Genomic DNA, 21,293 nt, shown 5'->3' with positions numbered 1-21,293 from the left:
GATAAGTGGTGATAGATTTATGTGACTGAATAGTTGGACATCAGATAAGTGGTGACTAGATTTATTTGACTGAATAGTTGGACATCAGATAAGTGGTGACTAGATTTTATGTGACTGAATAGTTTGGACATCAGATAAGTGGTGACTAGATTTATGTGACTGAATAGTTGGACATCAGATAAGTGGTGACTAGATTTATTTGACTGAATAGTTGGACATCAGATCAGTGGTGACTAGATTTATGTGACTGAATAGTTGGACATCAGATAAGTGGTGACTAGATTTATTTGACTGAATAGTTGGACATCAGATAAGTGGTGACTAGATTTATGTGACTGAATAGTTGGACATCAGATTTAAGTGGTGGACTAGATTTATTTGTGACTGAATAGTTGGACATCAGATTAGTGGTGACTAGATTTATTTGACTGAATAGTTGGACATCAGATAAGTGGTGACTAGATTTATGTGACTGAATAGTTGGACATCAGATAAGTGGTGACTAGATTTATGTGACTGAATAGTTGGACATCAGATAAGTGGTGACTAGATTTATTTGTGACTGAATAGTTGGACATCAGATAGTGGTGACTAGATTTATGTGACTGAATAGTTGGACATCAGATAAGTGGTGACTAGATTTATTTGACTGAATAGTTGGACATCAGATAAGTGGTGACTAGATTTATTTGACTGAATAGTTGGACATCAGATCAGTGGTGACATAGATTTATTTGACTGAATAGTTGGACATCAGATAAGTGGTGACTAGATTTATTTGACTGAATAGTTGGACATCAGATAAGTGGTGACTAGATTTATTTGACTGAATAGTTGGACATCAGATAAGTGGTGACTAGATTTATTTGACTGAATAGTTGGACATCAGATAAGTGGTGACTAGATTTATTGTGACTGAATAGTTGGACATCAGATTAGTGGTGACTAGATTTATTCGACTGAATAGTTGGACATCAGATAAGTGGTGACTAGATTTATTTGACTGAATAGTTGGACATCAGATAAGTGGTGACTAGATTTATGTGACTGAATAGTTGGACATCAGATCAGTGGTGACTAGATTTATTGACTGAATAGTTGGACATCAGATAAGTGGTGACTAGATTTATTTGACTGAATAGTTGGACATCAGATAAGTGGTGACTAGATTTATTTGACTGAATAGTTGGACATCAGATCAGTGGTGACTAGATTTATTTGACTGAATAGTTGGACATCAGATAAGTGGTGACTAGATTTATTTGACTGAATAGTTGGACATCAGATTAGTGGTGACTAGATTTATTTGACTGAATAGTTGGACATCAGATCAGTGGTGACTAGATTTATTTGACTGAATAGTTGGACATCAGATAAGTGGTGACTAGATTTATTTGACTGAATAGTTGGACATCAGATTAGTGGTGACTAGATTTATTTGACTGAATAGTTGGACATCAGATAAGTGGTGACTAGATTTATTTGACTGAATAGTTGGACATCAGATTAGTGGTGACTAGATTTATTTGACTGAATAGTTGGACATCAGATAAGTGGTGACTAGATTTATTGTGACTGAATAGTTGGACATCAGATAAGTGGTGACTAGATTTATTTGACTGAATAGTTAGACATCAGATAAGTGGTGACTAGATTTATTTGACTGAATAGTTGGACATCAGATAAGTGGTGACTAGATTTATGTGACTGAATAGTTGGACATCAGATCAGTGGTGACTAGATTTATGTGACTGAATAGTTGGACATCAGATAAGTGGTGACTAGATTTATGTGACTGAATAGTTGGACATCAGATAAGTGGTGACTAGATTTATTTGACTGAATAGTTGGACATCAGATAAGTGGTGACTAGATTTATTTGACTGAATAGTTGGACATCAGATAAGTGGTGACTAGATTTATTTGACTGAATAGTTGGACATCAGATAAGTGGTGACTAGATTTATGTGACTGAATAGTTGGACATCAGATAAGTGGTGACTAGATTTATTTGACTGAATAGTTGGACATCAGATAAGTGGTGACTAGATTTATGTGACTGAATAGTTGGACATCAGATAAGTGGTGACTAGATTTATTTGACTGAATAGTTGGACATCAGATAAGTGGTGACTAGATTTATTTGACTGAATAGTTGGACATCAGATAAGTGGTGACTAGATTTATTTGACTGAATAGTTGGACATCAGATCAGTGGTGACTAGATTTATTTGATCTGAATAGTTGGACATCAGATAAGTGGTGACTCGATTTATTTGACTGAATAGTTGGACATCAGATTAGTGGTGACTAGATTTATTTGACTGAATAGTTAGATATCCAGATCAGTGGTGACTAGATTTATTTGACTGAATAGTTGGACATCAGATAAGTGGTGACTAGATTTATTTGACTGAATAGTTGGACATCAGATTAGTGGTGACTAGATTTATGTGACTGAATAGTTGGACATCAGATCAGTGGTGACTAGATTTATGTGACTGAATAGTTGGACATCAGATAAGTGGTGACTAGATTTATTTGACTGAATAGTTGGACATCAGATAAGTGGTGACTAGATTTATTGAATAGTTGGACATCAGAATAGTAATTATTAGTGGTGACTAGATTTATTTGACTGAATAGTTGGACATCAGATAAGTGGTGACTAGATTTATTTGACTGAATAGTTGGACATCAGATAAGTGGTGACTAGATTTATTTGACTGAATAGTTGGACATCAGATTAGTGGTGACTAGATTTATTTGACTGAATAGTTGGACATCAGATCAGTGGTGACTAGATTTATGTGACTGAATAGTTGGACATCAGATAAGTGGTGACTAGATTTATTTGACTGAATAGTTGGACATCAGATTAAGTGGTGACTAGATTTATTTGACTGAATAGTTAGATATCCAGATCAGTGGTGACTAGATTTATGTGACTGAATATTTGGACATCAGATCAGTGGTGACTAGATTTATTGACTGAATAGTTAGACATCAGATAAGTGGTGACTAGATTTATTTGACTGAATAGTTTGACATCAGATAAGTGGTGACTAGATTTATGTGACTGAATAGTTGGACATCAGATAAGTGGTGACTAGATTTATGTGACTGAATAGTTGGACATCAGATAAGTGGTGACTAGATTTATTTGACTGAATAGTTGGACATCAGATAGTGGTGACTAGATTTATTCGACTGAATAGTTGGACATCAGTAAGTGGTGACTAGATTTATTTGACTGAATAGTTGGACATCAGATAAGTGGTGACTAGATTTATGTGACTGAATAGTTGGACATCAGATAAGTGGTGACTAGATTTATTGACTGAATAGTTGGACATCAGATAAGTGGTGACTAGATTTATTTGACTGAATAGTTGGACATCAGATTAGTGGTGACTAGATTTATTTGACTGAATAGTTTGGACATCAGATAAGTGGTGACTAGATTTATTTGACTGAATAGTTGGACATCAGATAAGTGGTGACTAGATTTATGTGACTGAATAGTTGGACATCAGATAAGTGGTGACTAGATTTATTTGACTGAATAGTTGGACATCAGATAAGTGGTGACTAGATTTATTTGACTGAATAGTTGGACATCAGATAAGTGGTGACTAGATTTATGTGACTGAATAGTTGGACATCAGATAAGTGGTGACTAGATTTATTTGACTGAATAGTTGGACATCAGATAAGTGGTGACTAGATTTATTTGACTGAATAGTTGGACATCAGATAAGTGGTGACTAGATTTATTCGACTGAATAGTTGGACATCAGATAAGTGGTGACTAGATTTATTTGACTGAATAGTTGGACATCAGATCAGTGGTGACTAGATTTATTCGACTGAATAGTTGGACATCAGATAAGTGGTGACTTGATTTATTTGACTGATTAGTTGGACATCAGATTAGTGGTGACTAGATTTATTTGACTGAATAGTTGGACATCAGATCAGTGGTGACTAGATTTATTTGACTGAATAGTTGGACATCAGATAAGTGGTGACTAGATTTATTTGACTGAATAGTTGGACATCAGATAAGTGGTGACTAGATTTATTCGACTGAATAGTTGGACATCAGATTAGTGGTGACTAGATTTATTTGATGAATTTGACTGATCAGTGGAATAGAATAGTTGGACATCAGATAAGTGGTGACTAGATTTATTTGACTGAATAGTTGGACATCAGATAAGTGGTGACTAGATTTATTTGACTGAATAGTTGGACATCAGATCAGTGGTGACTAGATTTATTTTACTGAATAGTTGGACATCAGATAAGTGGTGACTAGATTTATGTTGGACTGAATAGTTGGAAATCAGATCAGTGGTGACTAGATTTATTTGACTGAATAGTTGGACATCAGATAAGTGGTGACTAGATTTATTTGACTGAATAGTTGGACATCAGATAAGTGGTGACTAGATTTATTTGACTGAATAGTTGGACATCAGATAAGTGGTGACTAGATTTATTTGACTGAATAGTTGGACATCAGATAAGTGGTGACTAGATTTATGTGACTGAATAGTTGGACATCAGATAAGTGGTGACTAGATTTATTTGACTGAATAGTTGGACATCAGATAAGTGGTGACTAGATTTATGTGACTGAATAGTTGGACATCAGATTAGTGGTGACTAGATTTATGTGACTGAATAGTTGGACATCAGATTAGTGGTGACTAGATTTATTTGACTGAATAGTTGGACATCAGATAAGTGGTGACTAGATTTATTTGACTGAATAGTTGGACATCAGATAAGTGGTGACTAGATTTATTTGACTGAATAGTTGGACATCAGATAAGTGGTGACTAGATTTATTTGACTGAATAGTTGGACATCAGATAAGTGGTGACTAGATTTATTTGACTGAATAGTTGGACATCAGATAAGTGGTGACTAGATTTATTTGACTGAATAGTTGGACATCAGATCAGTGGTGACTAGATTTATGTGACTGAATAGTTGGACATCAGATAAGTGGTGACTAGATTTATGTGACTGAATAGTTGGACATCAGATAAGTGGTGACTAGATTTATGTGACTGAATAGTTGGACATCAGATAAGTGGTGACTAGATTTATTTGACTGAATAGTTGGACATCAGATAAGTGGTGACTAGATTTATGTGACTGAATAGTTGGACATCAGATAGTGGTGACTAGATTTATGTGACTGAATAGTTGGACATCAGATAAGTGGTGGCAAGATTTATTTGACTGAATAGTTGGACATCAGATAAGTGGTGACTAGATTTATTTGACTGAATAGTTGGACATCAGATAAGTGGTGACTAGATTTATTTGACTGAATAGTTGGACATCAGATAAGTGGTGACTAGATTTATTTGACTGAATAGTTGGACATCAGATAAGTGGTGACTAGATTTATTTGACTGAATAGTTGGACATCAGATCAGTGGTGACTAGATTTATTTGACTGAATAGTTGGACATCAGATAAGTGGTGACTAGATTTATTTGACTGAATAGTTGGACATCAGATAAGTGGTGACTAGATTTATTTGACTGAATAGTTGGACATCAGATCAGTGGTGACTAGATTTATTTGACTGAATAGTTAGATATCCAGATAAGTGGTGACTAGATTTATTTGACTGAATAGTTGGACATCAGATAAGTGGTGACTAGATTTATGTGACTGAATAGTTGGACATCAGATAAGTGGTGACTAGATTTATGTGACTGAATAGTTGGACATCAGATAAGTGGTGACTAGATTTATTTGACTGAATAGTTGGACATCAGATAAGTGGTGACTAGATTTATGTGACTAAATAGTTGGACATCAGATAAGTGGTGACTAGATTTATTTGACTGAATAGTTGGACATCAGATAAGTGGTGACTAGATTTATTTGACTGAATAGTTGGACATCAGATAAGTGGTGACTAGATTTATTTGACTGAATAGTTGGACATCAGATAAGTGGTGACTAGATTTATTTGACTGAATTAGTTGGACATCAGATAAGTGGTGACTAGATTTATTTGACTGAATAGTTGGACATCAGATAAGTGGTGACTAGATTTATTTGACTGAATAGTTGGACATCAGATAAGTGGTGACTAGATTTATTTGACTGAATAGTTAGATATCCAGATAAGTGGTGACTAGATTTATTTGACTGAATAGTTGGACATCAGATTAGTGGTGACTAGATTTATGTGACTGAATAGTTGGACATCAGATTAGTGGTGACTAGATTTATTTGACTGAATAGTTGGACATCAGATAAGTGGTGACTAGATTTATTTGATGAATAGTTGGACATCAGATAAGTGGTGACTGACTAGATTTCCAGATTTGACTATTTATTCTGGACATCAGATCAGTGGTGACTAGATTTATTTGACTGAATAGTTGGACATCAGATAAGTGGTGACTAGATTTATTTAACTGAATAGTTGGACATCAGATAAGTGGTGACTAGATTTATTTGACTGAATAGTTGGACATCAGATAAGTGGTGACTAGATTTATTTGACTGAATAGTTGGACATCAGATAAGTGGTGACTAGATTTATTTGACTGAATAGTTAGATATCCAGATAAGTGGTGACTAGATTTATTTGACTGAATAGTTGGACATCAGATCGGTGGTGATTAGATTTATTTGACTGAATAGTTGGACATCAGATAAGTGGTGACTAGATTTATTTGACTGAATAGTTGGACATCAGATAAGTGGTGACTAGATTTATTTGACTGAATAGTTGGACATCAGATAAGTGGTGACTAGATTTATTTGACTGAATAGTTGGACATCAGATAAGTGGTGACTAGATTTATGTGACTGAATAGTTGGACATCAGATAAGTGGTGACTAGATTTATTTGACTGAATAGTTGGACATCAGATAAGTGGTGACTAGATTTATGTGACTGAATAGTTGGACATCAGATAAGTGGTGACTAGATTTATTTGGACTGAATAGTTGGACATCAGATAAGTGGTGACTAGATTTATTGTGACTGAATAGTTGGACATCAGATAAGTGGTGACTAGATTTATTTGACTGAATAGTTGGACATCAGATAAGTGGTGACTAGATTTATGTGACTGAATAGTTGGACATCAGATAAGTGGTGACTAGATTTATGTGACTGAATAGTTGGACATCAGATAAGTGGTGACTAGATTTATTTGACTGAATAGTTGGACATCAGATAAGTGGTGACTAGATTTATTTGACTGAATAGTTGGACATCAGATAAGTGGCTGAACTAGATTTATTTTGACTGAATAGTTGGACATCAGATAAGTGGTGACTAGATTTATGTGACTGAATAGTTGGACATCAGATAAGTGGTGACTAGATTTATGTGACTGAATAGTTGGACATCAGATAAGTGGTGACTAGATTTATTTGACTGAATAGTTGGACATCAGATAAGTGGTGACTAGATTTATGTGACTGAATAGTTGGACATCAGATAAGTGGTGACTAGATTTATTTGACTGAATAGTTGGACATCAGATAAGTGGTGACTAGATTTATGTGACTGAATAGTTGGACATCAGATTAGTGGTGACTAGATTTATTTGACTGAATAGTTGGACATCAGATAAGTGGTGACTAGATTTATTTGACTGAATAGTTGGACATCAGATAAGTGGTGACTAGATTTATTTGACTGATTAGTTGGACATCAGATTAGTGGTGACTAGATTTATTTGACTGAATAGTTGGACATCAGATAAGTGGTGACTAGATTTATTTGACTGAATAGTTAGACATCAGATAAGTGGTGACCTAGATTTATTTGACTGAATAGTTGGACATCAGATAAGTGGTGACTAGATTTATTTGACTGAATAGTTGGACATCAGATAAGTGGTGACTAGATTTATTTGACTGAATAGTTGGACATCAGATAAGTGGTGACTAGATTTATGTGACTGAATAGTTGGACATCAGATAAGTGGTGACTAGATTTATTTGACTGAATAGTTGGACATCAGATAAGTGGTGACTAGATTTATTTGACTGAATAGTTGGACATCAGATAAGTGGTGACTAGATTTATTTGACTGAATAGTTGGACATCAGATAAGTGGTGACTAGATTTATGTGACTGAATAGTTGGACATCAGATTAGTGGTGACTAGATTTATTCGACTGAATAGTTGGACATCAGATAAGTGGTGACTAGATTTATTTGACTGAATAGTTGGACATCAGATAAGTGGTGACTAGATTTATTTGACTGAATAGTTGGACATCAGATAAGTGGTGACTAGATTTATTTGACTGAATAGTTGGACATCAGATAAGTGGTGACTAGATTTATGTGACTGAATAGTTGGACATCAGATTAGTGGTGACTAGATTTATTTGACTGAATAGTTGGACATCAGATTAGTGGTGACTAGATTTATTTGACTGAATAGTTGGACATCAGATCAGTGGTGACTAGATTTATTTGACTGAATAGTTGGACATCAGATTAGTGGTGACTAGATTTATGTGACTGAATAGTTGGACATCAGATTAGTGGTGACTAGATTTATGTGACTAAATAGTTGGACATCAGATTAGTGGTGACTAGATTTATTCGACTGAATAGTTGGACATCAGATAAGTGGTGACTAGATTTATTTGACTGAATAGTTGGACATCAGATAAGTGGTGACTAGATTTATTTGACTGAATAGTTGGACATCAGATAAGTGGTGACTAGATTTATTCGACTGAATAGTTGGACATCAGATAAGTGGTGACTAGATTTATTTGACTGAATAGTTGGACATCAGATAAGTGGTGACTAGATTTATTTGACTGAATAGTTGGACATCAGATTAGTGGTGACTAGATTTATGTGACTGAATAGTTGGACATCAGATAAGTGGTGACTAGATTTATTTGACTGAATAGTTGGACATCAGATAAGTGGTGACTAGATTTATTTGACTGAATAGTTGGACATCAGATAAGTGGTGACTAGATTTATTCGACTGAATAGTTGGACATCAGATAAGTGGTGACTAGATTTATTTGACTGAATAGTTGGACATCAGATAAGTGGTGACTAGATTTATGTGACTGAATAGTTGGACATCAGATAAGTGGTGACTAGATTTATTTGACTGAATAGTTGGACATCAGATAAGTGGTGACTAGATTTATTTGACTGAATAGTTGGACATCAGATAAGTGGTGACTAGATTTATGTGACTGAATAGTTGGACATCAGATTAGTGGTGACTAGATTTATTTGACTGAATAGTTGGACATCAGATAAGTGGTGACTAGATTTATTTGACTGAATAGTTGGACATCAGATTAGTGGTGACTAGATTTATTTGACTGAATAGTTGGACATCAGATCAGTGGTGACTAGATTTATTTGACTGAATAGTTGGACATCAGATAAGTGGTGACTAGATTTATTTGACTGAATAGTTGGACATCAGATAAGTGGTGACTAGATTTATTTGACTGAATAGTTGGACATCAGATAAGTGGTGACTAGATTTATGTGACTGAATAGTTGGACATCAGATAAGTGGTGACTAGATTTATTTGACTGAATAGTTGGACATCAGATAAGTGGTGACTAGATTTATGTGACTGAATAGTTGGACATCAGATAAGTGGTGACTAGATTTATTTGACTGAATAGTTGGACATCAGATAAGTGGTGACTTGATTTATTTGACTGATTAGTTGGACATCAGATTAGTGGTGACTAGATTTATTTGACTGAATAGTTGGACATCAGATAAGTGGTGACTAGATTTATTTGACTGAATAGTTGGACATCAGATAAGTGGTGACTAGATTTATTTGACTGAATAGTTGGACATCAGATTAGTGGTGACTAGATTTATTTGACTGAATAGTTGGACATCAGATCAGTGGTGACTAGATTTATTCGACTGAATAGTTGGACATCAGATAAGTGGTGACTAGATTTATTTGACTGAATAGTTGGACATCAGATAAGTGGTGACTAGATTTATTTGACTGAATAGTTGGACATCAGATAAGTGGTGACTAGATTTATGTGACTGAATAGTTGGACATCAGATAAGTGGTGACTAGATTTATGTGACTGAATAGTTGGACATCAGATAAGTGGTGACTAGATTTATTTGACTGAATAGTTGGACATCAGATATCAGTGGTGACTAGATTTATTTGACTGAATAGTTGGACATCAGATAGTGGTGACTAGATTTTTTGACTGAATAGTTGGACATCAGATAAGTGGTGACTAGATTTATTTGACTGAATAGTTTGGACATCAGATTAGTGGTGACTAGATTTATTTGACTGAATAGTTGGACATCAGATAAGTGGTGACTAGATTTATTTGACTGAATAGTTGGACATCAGATAAGTGGTGACTAGATTTATTTGACTGAATAGTTGGACATCAGATAAGTGGTGACTAGATTTATGTGACTGAATAGTTGGACATCAGATAAGTGGTGACTAGATTTATTTGACTGAATAGTTGGACATCAGATAAGTGGTGACTAGATTTATTTGACTGAATAGTTGGACATCAGATAAGTGGTGACTAGATTTATTCGACTGAATAGTTGGACATCAGATTAGTGGTGACTAGATTTATTTGACTGAATAGTTGGACATCAGATAAGTGGTGACTAGATTTATTTGACTGAATAGTTGGACATCAGATAAGTGGTGACTAGATTTATTTGACTGAATAGTTGGACATCAGATCAGTGGTGACTAGATTTATGTGACTGAATAGTTGGACATCAGATAAGTGGTGACTAGATTTATTCGACTGAATAGTTGGACATCAGATAAGTGGTGACTAGATTTATGTGACTGAATAGTTGGACATCAGATAAGTGGTGACTAGATTTATTTGACTGAATAGTTGGACATCAGATAAGTGGTGACTAGATTTATTTGACTGAATAGTTGGACATCAGATAAGTGGTGACTAGATTTATTTGACTGAATAGTTGGACATCAGATAATAGTGGTGACTAGATTTATGTTGACTGAATAGTTGGACATCAGATAAGTGGTGACTAGATTTATTTGACTGAATAGTTGGACATCAGATTAGTGGTGACTAGATTTATGTGACTGAATAGTTGGACATCAGATCAGTGGTGACTAGATTTATTTGACTGAATAGTTGGACATCAGATAAGTGGTGACTAGATTTATGTGACTGAATAGTTGGACATCAGATAAGTGGTGACTAGATTTATGTGACTGAATAGTTGGACATCAGATAAGTGGTGACTAGATTTATTTGTTGACTGAATAGTTGGACATCAGATAAGTGGTGACTAGATTTATTTGACTGAATAGTTGGACATCAGATAAGTGGTGACTAGATTTATTTGACTGAATAGTTGGACATCAGATAAGTGGTGACTAGATTTATTTGACTGAATAGTTGGACATCAGATAAGTGGTGACTAGATTTATTTGACTGAATAGTTGGACATCAGATAAGTGGTGACTAGATTTATGTGACTGAATAGTTGGACATCAGATCAGTGGTGACTAGATTTATTTGACTGAATAGTTGGACATCAGATTAGTGGTGACTAGATTTATTTGACTGAATAGTTGGACATCAGATAAGTGGTGACTAGATTTATTTGACTGAATAGTTGGACATCAGATCAGTGGTGACTAGATTTATGTGACTGAATAGTTGGACATCAGATAAGTGGTGACTAGATTTATTTGACTGAATAGTTGGACATCAGATAAGTGGTGACTAGATTTATTTGACTGAATTAGTTGGACATCAGATAAGTGGTGACTAGATTTATTTGACTGAATAGTTGGACATCAGATAAGTGGTGACTAGATTTATTTGACTGAATAGTTGGACATCAGATAAGTGGTGACTAGATTTATTTGACTGAATAGTTGGACATCAGATAAGTGGTGACTAGATTTATTTGACTGAATAGTTGGACATCAGATAAGTGGTGACTAGATTTATTTGACTGAATAGTTGGACATCAGATAAGTGGTGACTAGATTTATTGACTGAATAGTTGGACATCAGATAAGTGGTGACTAGATTTATTTGACTGAATAGTTGGACATCAGATTAGTGGTGACTAGATTTATGTGACTGAATAGTTGGACATCAGATAAGTGGTGACTAGATTTATTTGACTGAATAGTTGGACATCAGATAAGTGGTGACTAGATTTATGTGACTGAATAGTTGGACATCAGATAAGTGGTGACTAGATTTATTTGACTGAATAGTTGGACATCAGATAAGTGGTGACTAGATTTATTTGACTGAATAGTTGGACATCAGATAAGTGGTGACTAGATTTATGTGACTGAATAGTTGGACATCAGATAAGTGGTGACTAGATTTATTTGACTGAATAGTTGGACATCAGATAAGTGGTGACTAGATTTATGTGACTGAATAGTTGGACATCAGATAAGTGGTGACTAGATTTATTTGACTGAATAGTTGGACATCAGATAAGTGGTGACTAGATTTATTTGACTGAATAGTTGGACATCAGATTAGTGGTGACTAGATTTATTTGACTGAATAGTTGGACATCAGATAAGTGGTGACTAGATTTATGTGACTGAATAGTTGGACATCAGATTAGTGGTGACTAGATTTATGTGACTGAATAGTTGGACATCAGATAAGTGGTGACTAGATTTATTTGACTGAATAGTTGGACATCAGATAAGTGGTGACTAGATTTATTTGACTGAATAGTTGGACATCAGATAAGTGGTGACTAGATTTATGTGACTGAATAGTTGGACATCAGATAAGTGGTGACTAGATTTATTTGACTGAATAGTTGGACATCAGATAAGTGGTGACTAGATTTATTTGACTGAATAGTTGGGACATCAGATAAGTGGTGACTAGATTTATTTGACTGAATAGTTGGACATCAGATAAGTGGTGACTTGATTTATTTGACTGAATTAGTTGGACATCAGATTAGTGGTGACTAGATTTATTTGACTGAATAGTTGGACATCAGATAAGTGGTGACTAGATTTATTTGACTGAATAGTTGGACATCAGATAAGTGGTGACTAGATTTATTTGACTGAATAGTTGGACATCAGATAAGTGGTGACTAGATTTATGTGACTGAATAGTTGGACATCAGATAAGTGGTGACTAGATTTATGTGACTGAATAGTTGGACATCAGATAAGTGGTGACTAGATTTATTTGACTGAATAGTTGGACATCAGATAAGTGGTGACTAGATTTATTTGACTGAATAGTTGGACATCAGATAAGTGGTGACTAGATTTATTTGACTGAATAGTTGGACATCAGATAAGTGGTGACTAGATTTATTTGACTGAATAGTTGGACATCAGATAAGTGGTGACTAGTTTATTTGACTGAATAGTTGGACATCAGATTAGTGGTGACTAGATTTATTTGACTGAATAGTTGGACATCAGATCAGTGGTGACTAGATTTATTTGACTGAATAGTTGGACATCAGATTAGTGGTGACTAGATTTATGTGACTGAATAGTTGGACATCAGATAAGTGGTGACTAGATTTATTTGACTGAATAGTTGGACATCAGATAAGTGGTGACTAGATTTATTTGACTGAATAGTTGGACATCAGATAAGTGGTGACTAGATTTATTTGACTGAATAGTTGGACATCAGATAAGTGGTGACTAGATTTATTTGACTGAATAGTTGGACATCAGATAAGTGGTGACTAGATTTATGTGACTGAATAGTTGGACATCAGATAAGTGGTGACTAGATTTATGTGACTGAATAGTTGGACATCAGATTAGTGGTGACTAGATTTATTTGACTGAATAGTTGGACATCAGATAAGTGGTGACTAGATTTATTGACTGAATAGTTGGACATCAGATAAGTGGTGACTAGATTTATTTGACTGAATAGTTGGACATCAGATAAGTGGTGACTAGATTTATTTGACTGAATAGTTGGACATCAGATTAGTGGTGACTAGATTTATTTGACTGAATAGTTGGACATCAGATTAGTGGTGACTAGATTTATGTGACTGAATAGTTGGACATCAGATTAGTGGTGACTAGATTTATGTGACTGAATAGTTGGACATCAGATTAGTGGTGACTAGATTTATTTGACTGAATAGTTGGACATCAGATAAGTGGTGACTAGATTTATTTGACTGAAATAGTTGGACATCAGATAAGTGGTGACTAGATTTATGTGACTGAATAGTTGGACATCAGATAAGTGGTGACTAGATTTATTTGACTGAATAGTTGGACATCAGATAAGTGGTGACTAGATTTATGTGACTGAATAGTTGGACATCAGATAAGTGGTGACTAGATTTATGTGACTGAATAGTTGGACATCAGATAAGTGGTGACTAGATTTATGTGACTGAATAGTTGGACATCAGATAAGTGGTGACTAGATTTATGTGACTGAATAGTTGGACATCAGATAAGTGGTGACTAGATTTATTTGACTGAATAGTTGGACATCAGATAAGTGGTGACTAGATTTATTTGACTGAATAGTTGGACATCAGATTAGTGGTGACTAGATTTATTTGACTGAATAGTTGGACATCAGATCAGTGGTGACTAGATTTATTTGACTGAATAGTTGGACATCAGATAAGTGGTGACTAGATTTATTTGACTGAATAGTTGGACATCAGATAAGTGGTGACTAGATTTATTCGACTGAATAGTTGGACATCAGATAAGTGGTGACTAGATTTATTGACTGAATAGTTGGACATCAGATAAGTGGTGACTAGATTTATTTGACTGAATAGTTGGACATCAGATAAGTGGTGACTAGATTTATTTGACTGAATAGTTGGACATCAGATAAGTGGTGACTAGATTTATTTGACTGAATAGTTGGACATCAGATAAGTGGTGACTAGATTTATGTGACTGAATAGTTGGACATCAGATTAAGTGGTGACTAGATTTATTTGACTGAATAGTTGGACATCAGATAAGTGGTGACTAGATTTATTTGACTTGAATAGTTGGACATCAGATTAGTGGTGACTAGATTTATTTGACTGAATAGTTGGACATCAGATAAGTGGTGACTAGATTTATTCGACTGAATAGTTGGACATCAGATAAGTGGTGACTAGATTTATTTGACTGAATAGTTGGACATCAGATAAGTGGTGACTAGATTTATTTGACTGAATAGTTGGACATCAGATAAGTGGTGACTAGATTTATTTGACTGAATAGTTGGACATCAGATAAGTGGTGACTAGATTTATTTGACTGAATAGTTGGACATCAGATTAGTGGTGACTAGATTTATTCGACTGAATAGTTGGACATCAGATAAGTGGTGACTAGATTTATTTGACTGAATAGTTGGACATCAGATAAGTGGTGACTAGATTTATTTGACTGAATAGTTGGACATCAGATTAGTGGTGACTAGATTTATGTTGACTGAATAGTTGGACATCAGATCAGTGGTGACTAGATTTATTTGACTGAATAGTTGGACATCAGATAAGTGGTGACTAGATTTATGTGACTAAATAGTTGGACATCAGATTAGTGGTGACTAGATTTATTCGACTGAATAGTTGGACATCAGATAAGTGGTGACTAGATTTATTTGACTGAATAGTTGGACATCAGATTAGTGGTGACTAGATTTATTTGACTGAATAGTTTGGACATCAGATCAGTGGTGACTAGATTTATGTGACTGAATAGTTGGACATCAGATTAGTGGTGACTTGATTTATTTGACTGATTAGTTGGACATCAGATTAGTGGTGACTAGATTTATTTGACTGAATAGTTGGACATCAGATCAGTGGTGACTAGATTTATTTGACTGAATAGTTGGACATCAGATAAGTGGTGACTAGATTTATGTGACTGAATAGTTGGACATCAGATTAGTGGTGACTAGATTTATTCGACTGAATAGTTGGACATCAGATTAGTGGTGACTAGATTTATTCGACTGAATAGTTGGACATCAGATTAGTGGTGACTAGATTTATTCGACTGAATAGTTGGACATCAGATTAGTGGTGACTAGATTTATTTGACTGAATAGTTGGACATCAGATAAGTGGTGACTAGATTTATGTGACTGAATAGTTGGACATCAGATAAGTGGTGACTAGATTTATTTGACTGAATAGTTGGACATCAGATAAGTGGTGACTAGATTTATTTGACTGATTAGTTGGACATCAGATTAGTGGTGACTAGATTTATTTGACTGAATAGTTGGACATCAGATCAGTGGTGACTAGATTTATTTGACTGAATAGTTGGACATCAGATCAGTGGTGACTAGATTTTTGTGACTGAATAGTTGGACATCAGATAAGTGGTGACTAGATTTATTTGACTGAATAGTTGGACATCAGATCAGTGGTGACTAGATTTATTTGACTGAATAGTTGGACATCAGATAAGTGGTGACTAGATTTATTTGACTGAATAGTTGGACATCAGATAAGTGGTGACTAGATTTATGTGACTGAATAGTTGGACATCAGATAAGTGGTGACTAGATTTATGTGACTGAATAGTTGGACATCAGATAAGTGGTGACTAGATTTATTTGACTGAATAGTTTGACATCAGATAAGTGGTGACTAGATTTATGTGACTAAATATTTGGACATCAGATTAGTGGTGACTAGATTTATTCGACTGAATAGTTGGACATCAGATAAGTGGTGACTAGATTTATTTGACTGAATAGTTGGACATCAGATTAGTGGTGACTAGATTTATTTGACTGAATAGTTGGACATCAGATAAGTGGTGACTAGATTTATTTGACTGAATAGTTGGACATCAGATAAGTGGTGACTAGATTTATTTGACTGAATAGTTGGACATCAGATTAGTGGTGACTAGATTTATTTGACTGAATAGTTGGACATCAGATAAGTGGTGACTAGATTTATTTGACTGAATAGTTGGACATCAGATAAGTGGTGACTAGATTTATGTGACTAAATAGTTGGACATCAGATTAGTGGTGACTAGATTTATTCGACTGAATAGTTGGACATCAGATAAGTGGTGACTAGATTTATGTGACTGAATAGTTGGACATCAGATAAGTGGTGACTAGATTTATTGACTGAATAGTTGGACATCAGATAAGTGGTGACTAGATTTATTGTGACTGAATAGTTGGACATCAGATAAGTGGTGACTAGATTTATTTGACTGAATAGTTGGACATCAGATAAGTGGTGACTAGATTTATTTGACTGAATTAGTTGGACATCAGATAAGTGGTGACTAGATTTATTTGACTGAATAGTTGGACATCAGATAAGTGGTGACTAGATTTATGTGACTGAATAGTTGGACATCAGATAAGTGGTGACTAGATTTATGTGACTGAATAGTTGGACATCAGATAAGTGGTGACTAGATTTATTGACTGAAATAGTTGGACATCAGATAAGTGGTGACTAGATTTATTCTGACTGAATAGTTGGACATCAGATAAGTGGTGACTAGATTTATTTGACTGAATAGTTGGACATCAGATAAGTGGTGACTAGATTTATGTGACTGAATAGTTGGACATCAGATCAGTGGTGACTAGATTTATTTGACTGAATAGTTGGACATCAGATAAGTGGTGACTAGATTTATGTGACTGAATAGTTGGACATCAGATAAGTGGTGACTAGATTTATTTGACTGAATAGTTGGACATCAGATAAGTGGTGACTAGATTTATTTGACTGAATAGTTGGACATCAGATAAGTGGTGACTAGATTTATTGACTGAATAGTTGGGACATCAGATAAGTGGTGACTAGATTTATTCGACTGAATAGTTGGACATCAGATAAGTGGTGACTAGATTTATTTGACTGAATAGTTGGACATCAGATTAGTGGTGACTATTGGGACTAAGGGCACAGATAAGTGTTGACTGGACTGTTGGACCTAGGACACAGATTACTGGTGACTGGATTGTTGGACCTAGGACACAGGTTAGTGGTGACTGGATTGTAGGACTAAGGGCACAGATTAGTGTTGACTGGACTGTTGGACCTAGGACACAGATAAGTGGTGACTGGATTGTTGGACCTAGGACACAGATTAGTGGTGACTGCATTGTGGGACCAAGGCACAGGTTAGTGGTGATTGGATTGTGGTATTTAGGACACAGATAAGTGGTGCTTGAGGATTGTGGGACTTACGGACACAGATTAGTGGTGACTGGATTGTGGGAATTAGGACACAGATTAGTGGTGACTTGATTGTGGGACCAAGGACACAGATGAGAGATGACTGGATAGTGGGACTTAGGAAAAATATCTTAGTTGTGACTGTTTAGGGGAATCTAGGACAAAGATTAGTGTGACTGGATGGTGGGATCTAGGACACAGATTAATAGTGAGATGGGTTGTAGGACAAAGGATACAGATTAGTGGAGACTTCATTGTGGGACCTAGGACACAGATTAAAGGTGACTGAGGAGTGTAGGGCAAACACAGATTAGTGGTGACTGGATTGTGTGACCTAGGACATATATTTGGAAGTAGTGAGTGGGGATTGTGTGGTGATCAGTATGGGGGGACCAAAACAGAATATAGTTGTGACCGGATAGAGGCAAAAACATAGAAATAGATAATAAAAAAAATTAATGTTTACTCACTGTAACCCATAATTTGGCCATTTGGAGACTCTGCCACCCTGGAAGTTATTCTGGCCAATGAGCTAAATACTGCATGTAAAATGGAAGCCCATACTGAGTCTAGTTAAGGTTAATACTCCTCTGAGAAGTCAAAATTTTCTTGTATTAAACTTGTTTTCTGACATAGATTTTTGAAATAGGAGTTCATACCATAAAAGAAAATGGAAGAAAAATCATATGTCTGTGTGCTCGTTTTTAAGCTATTGTCACTCAAAGGTTCCTAGTTGACAAAATATTGGATTTTATGGGAATTTTGCCGTTTTGACCATATATACAAGAGATTAAAGCCATAATTTCCTAATGAGGTGTTTGATATGTATGGATATTTGTAGAATTTATTATTTTTCTAGTAGTCTTCTTTAAAAAAATATACCAGTTTTGATAATAAGACTAATAATTTTTCTCAGAATAACAACATATGGATACCCCTACTCCTTAATTTTGAGCTACAAAAAGCACCATTTTCAGACATTTTTGCCAAATTTAACCCATTATAGAACAAGAGGCCCATGGGCCTTAACGGTCATCTGACTTTTGGCACAATACAACATAGTCATTTAAAGATTTTAGCCATTTTGACCCCTGTGATCTTGAATGAAGATCAATGCCATTCATTTGAACAAACTTGGTAGCCCTTCATCCCAGCATGCTACAGGCCCAATATGAGTATCCTGGGCCTTTTGGTTTTTGAGAAGAAGTCATTAAAATATTTTAGCCTATTTGACCCCTGTGACCTTGAATGAAGGTCAAGGTCATTTATTTGAACACACTTGGTAGCTGTTTATCCCAGCATGCTGCAGGCCCAATATGAATATCCTGGGCCTTTTGGTTCTTAAGAAGAAGTCGTGTAAAAAATTTTGAAAAAAAAACAACTCATAATTATTTTTTTTAATCTTAAATGTATACTTTTTAACTTGCATTGTCAGCTTTAAGATACAATTACACATTCTCTAGGACTATTAGGACTATACAAGTCTTTTATTTTAAAAGAAATGTGTCAGTGTGGTTTGTATATCTGTGCTCACTCTATGGATAGCATTTTGGGTATTCTGCTAATGGTAGACATTATTTGCTAAAATAAAAATAATCATTTTAGCATTTTTTGCTAAGTCATTTTTTTTACTGAAGAAGTAAAATATATTTGTAATTCCATTTTTTAGTTCATATGATGCTAGATGGAATTTAAGTGCTTAAACATTTGTTATTCCAAATGATACACTGATAAAATAATGGCCTGGTTATAGCCTTGAGAAATAGGGGGGGGGGAAATATGTGAAAGAGTATGAAATGTTCTTTTATTATTTTCTTAGTTTACTTTTAGCAATTAAAAGCATTGTAAACTATTGTAGAAATCACTCATATTTTTGATAATTTTTAAAGAACAAAAAAGTAACTTTGTCAGACACTAGTTGAGTTCTGCTAAAAACATTTCTTTTTTGCTAAAGAAAAAAAGAAAGGTTTCAGCATTTTTTGCTAAGGTGTTTTCTTATCTAGAACTACCAGTGTATTTATAGTGTTAAATATGGTCTCTGTCACTCAGCTGACAGCTAGAGCATGCTTCTTTGGCTCCAGCAGTAGAGACGTAGTTTTCACACAGACCCGTGTTCGATTTGTGGTCGAAAGCCCCGACCAGGAATCGAACACAGGTCGCAATTGTCCAAGTTCAAAGTAATGTGTATTTTCCCTGTTCATCTACATTTAAATTATATGAAGTTTTGACACAGACAATCCTTTATCTTGAAGTTAAATGATTTCATGAATCACATTTCAAGGATCATATCTTGTTATGAAATTAGTGAAATTTATGCTTTTCCCTTAAAGGATACAGTTTCTGTGAGAGGGTCCAGGTTCCTAGAAATAAAAAAAGAAAAATTAAGATTAAAATTCAGCAAATTTTATATACACAAACAAATTTAGTTACTGGGTACATTATATTCATCTTATAAATTATAAATATCATGACCATGAGACAACAAGTGAACATTTTCTCTTTTAAACTAAAAATAAGTGCTCATAACAACAGTGTTTCATATCTAATAAAATTAAATTAATTAACTTAATTTTAACTTTAATTTAGTTTATTCTGAATGCAGGCACTATACATGCCTCTATATTCAGATCATAGTCCATACTCATTTATTCAAATAACGGAATAAAGTTTTTCTTGTGACGTTATACCGGCGTTGTTTTGAATTTCATTTCTTCATTATCCCAAAATTTGTCCAAACGTTTTTTCAAAGGTTTTTAGATTAGGTGACTGTATTACACTTTCAGTTAAAGAGTTCCAGTTGCCAACAATACGCTCGGTAAATGAATATTTCCTCACGTCCAATCTGCACCTTGATTTATCCAGGCTTAATGCATTTCCCGGATTTGTTTCTCTGTTTAAATGACACAATGAAAGTCCCTGTGATATGGGTGGATGATAGCACATTTTTAAAAAAAATCAATCATACTTCCTTCATTGCGCCTATATACTAAGGATGAGAGCTTAAAGAGACAATTCAGTCTAAGAGAACATTAGAATTTATAGGTATATCGGGACAAA

General features: G+C 34.9%; 1 protein-coding gene across 1 annotated transcript in view; it reads right to left on the bottom strand.

Moving 5' to 3' along the window:
• The window catches only part of LOC138318668 (N-alpha-acetyltransferase 20-like), a 56,413-nt gene that overhangs the window by 25,809 nt on the left and 9,311 nt on the right, over positions 1-21,293 (bottom strand). The window contains 3 exon segments of the mRNA XM_069261265.1: positions 18,707-18,752; positions 18,755-18,799; positions 20,572-20,596. Coding sequence (XP_069117366.1) covers positions 18,707-18,752; positions 18,755-18,799; positions 20,572-20,596 — 116 coding nt within the window.

This window comes from Argopecten irradians, chromosome 3 (genome assembly GCF_041381155.1).
Source record: "Argopecten irradians isolate NY chromosome 3, Ai_NY, whole genome shotgun sequence".
Classification (NCBI taxonomy): domain Eukaryota; kingdom Metazoa; phylum Mollusca; class Bivalvia; order Pectinida; family Pectinidae; genus Argopecten; species Argopecten irradians.
This window is presented reverse-complemented; position numbering and strand designations above follow the sequence as displayed.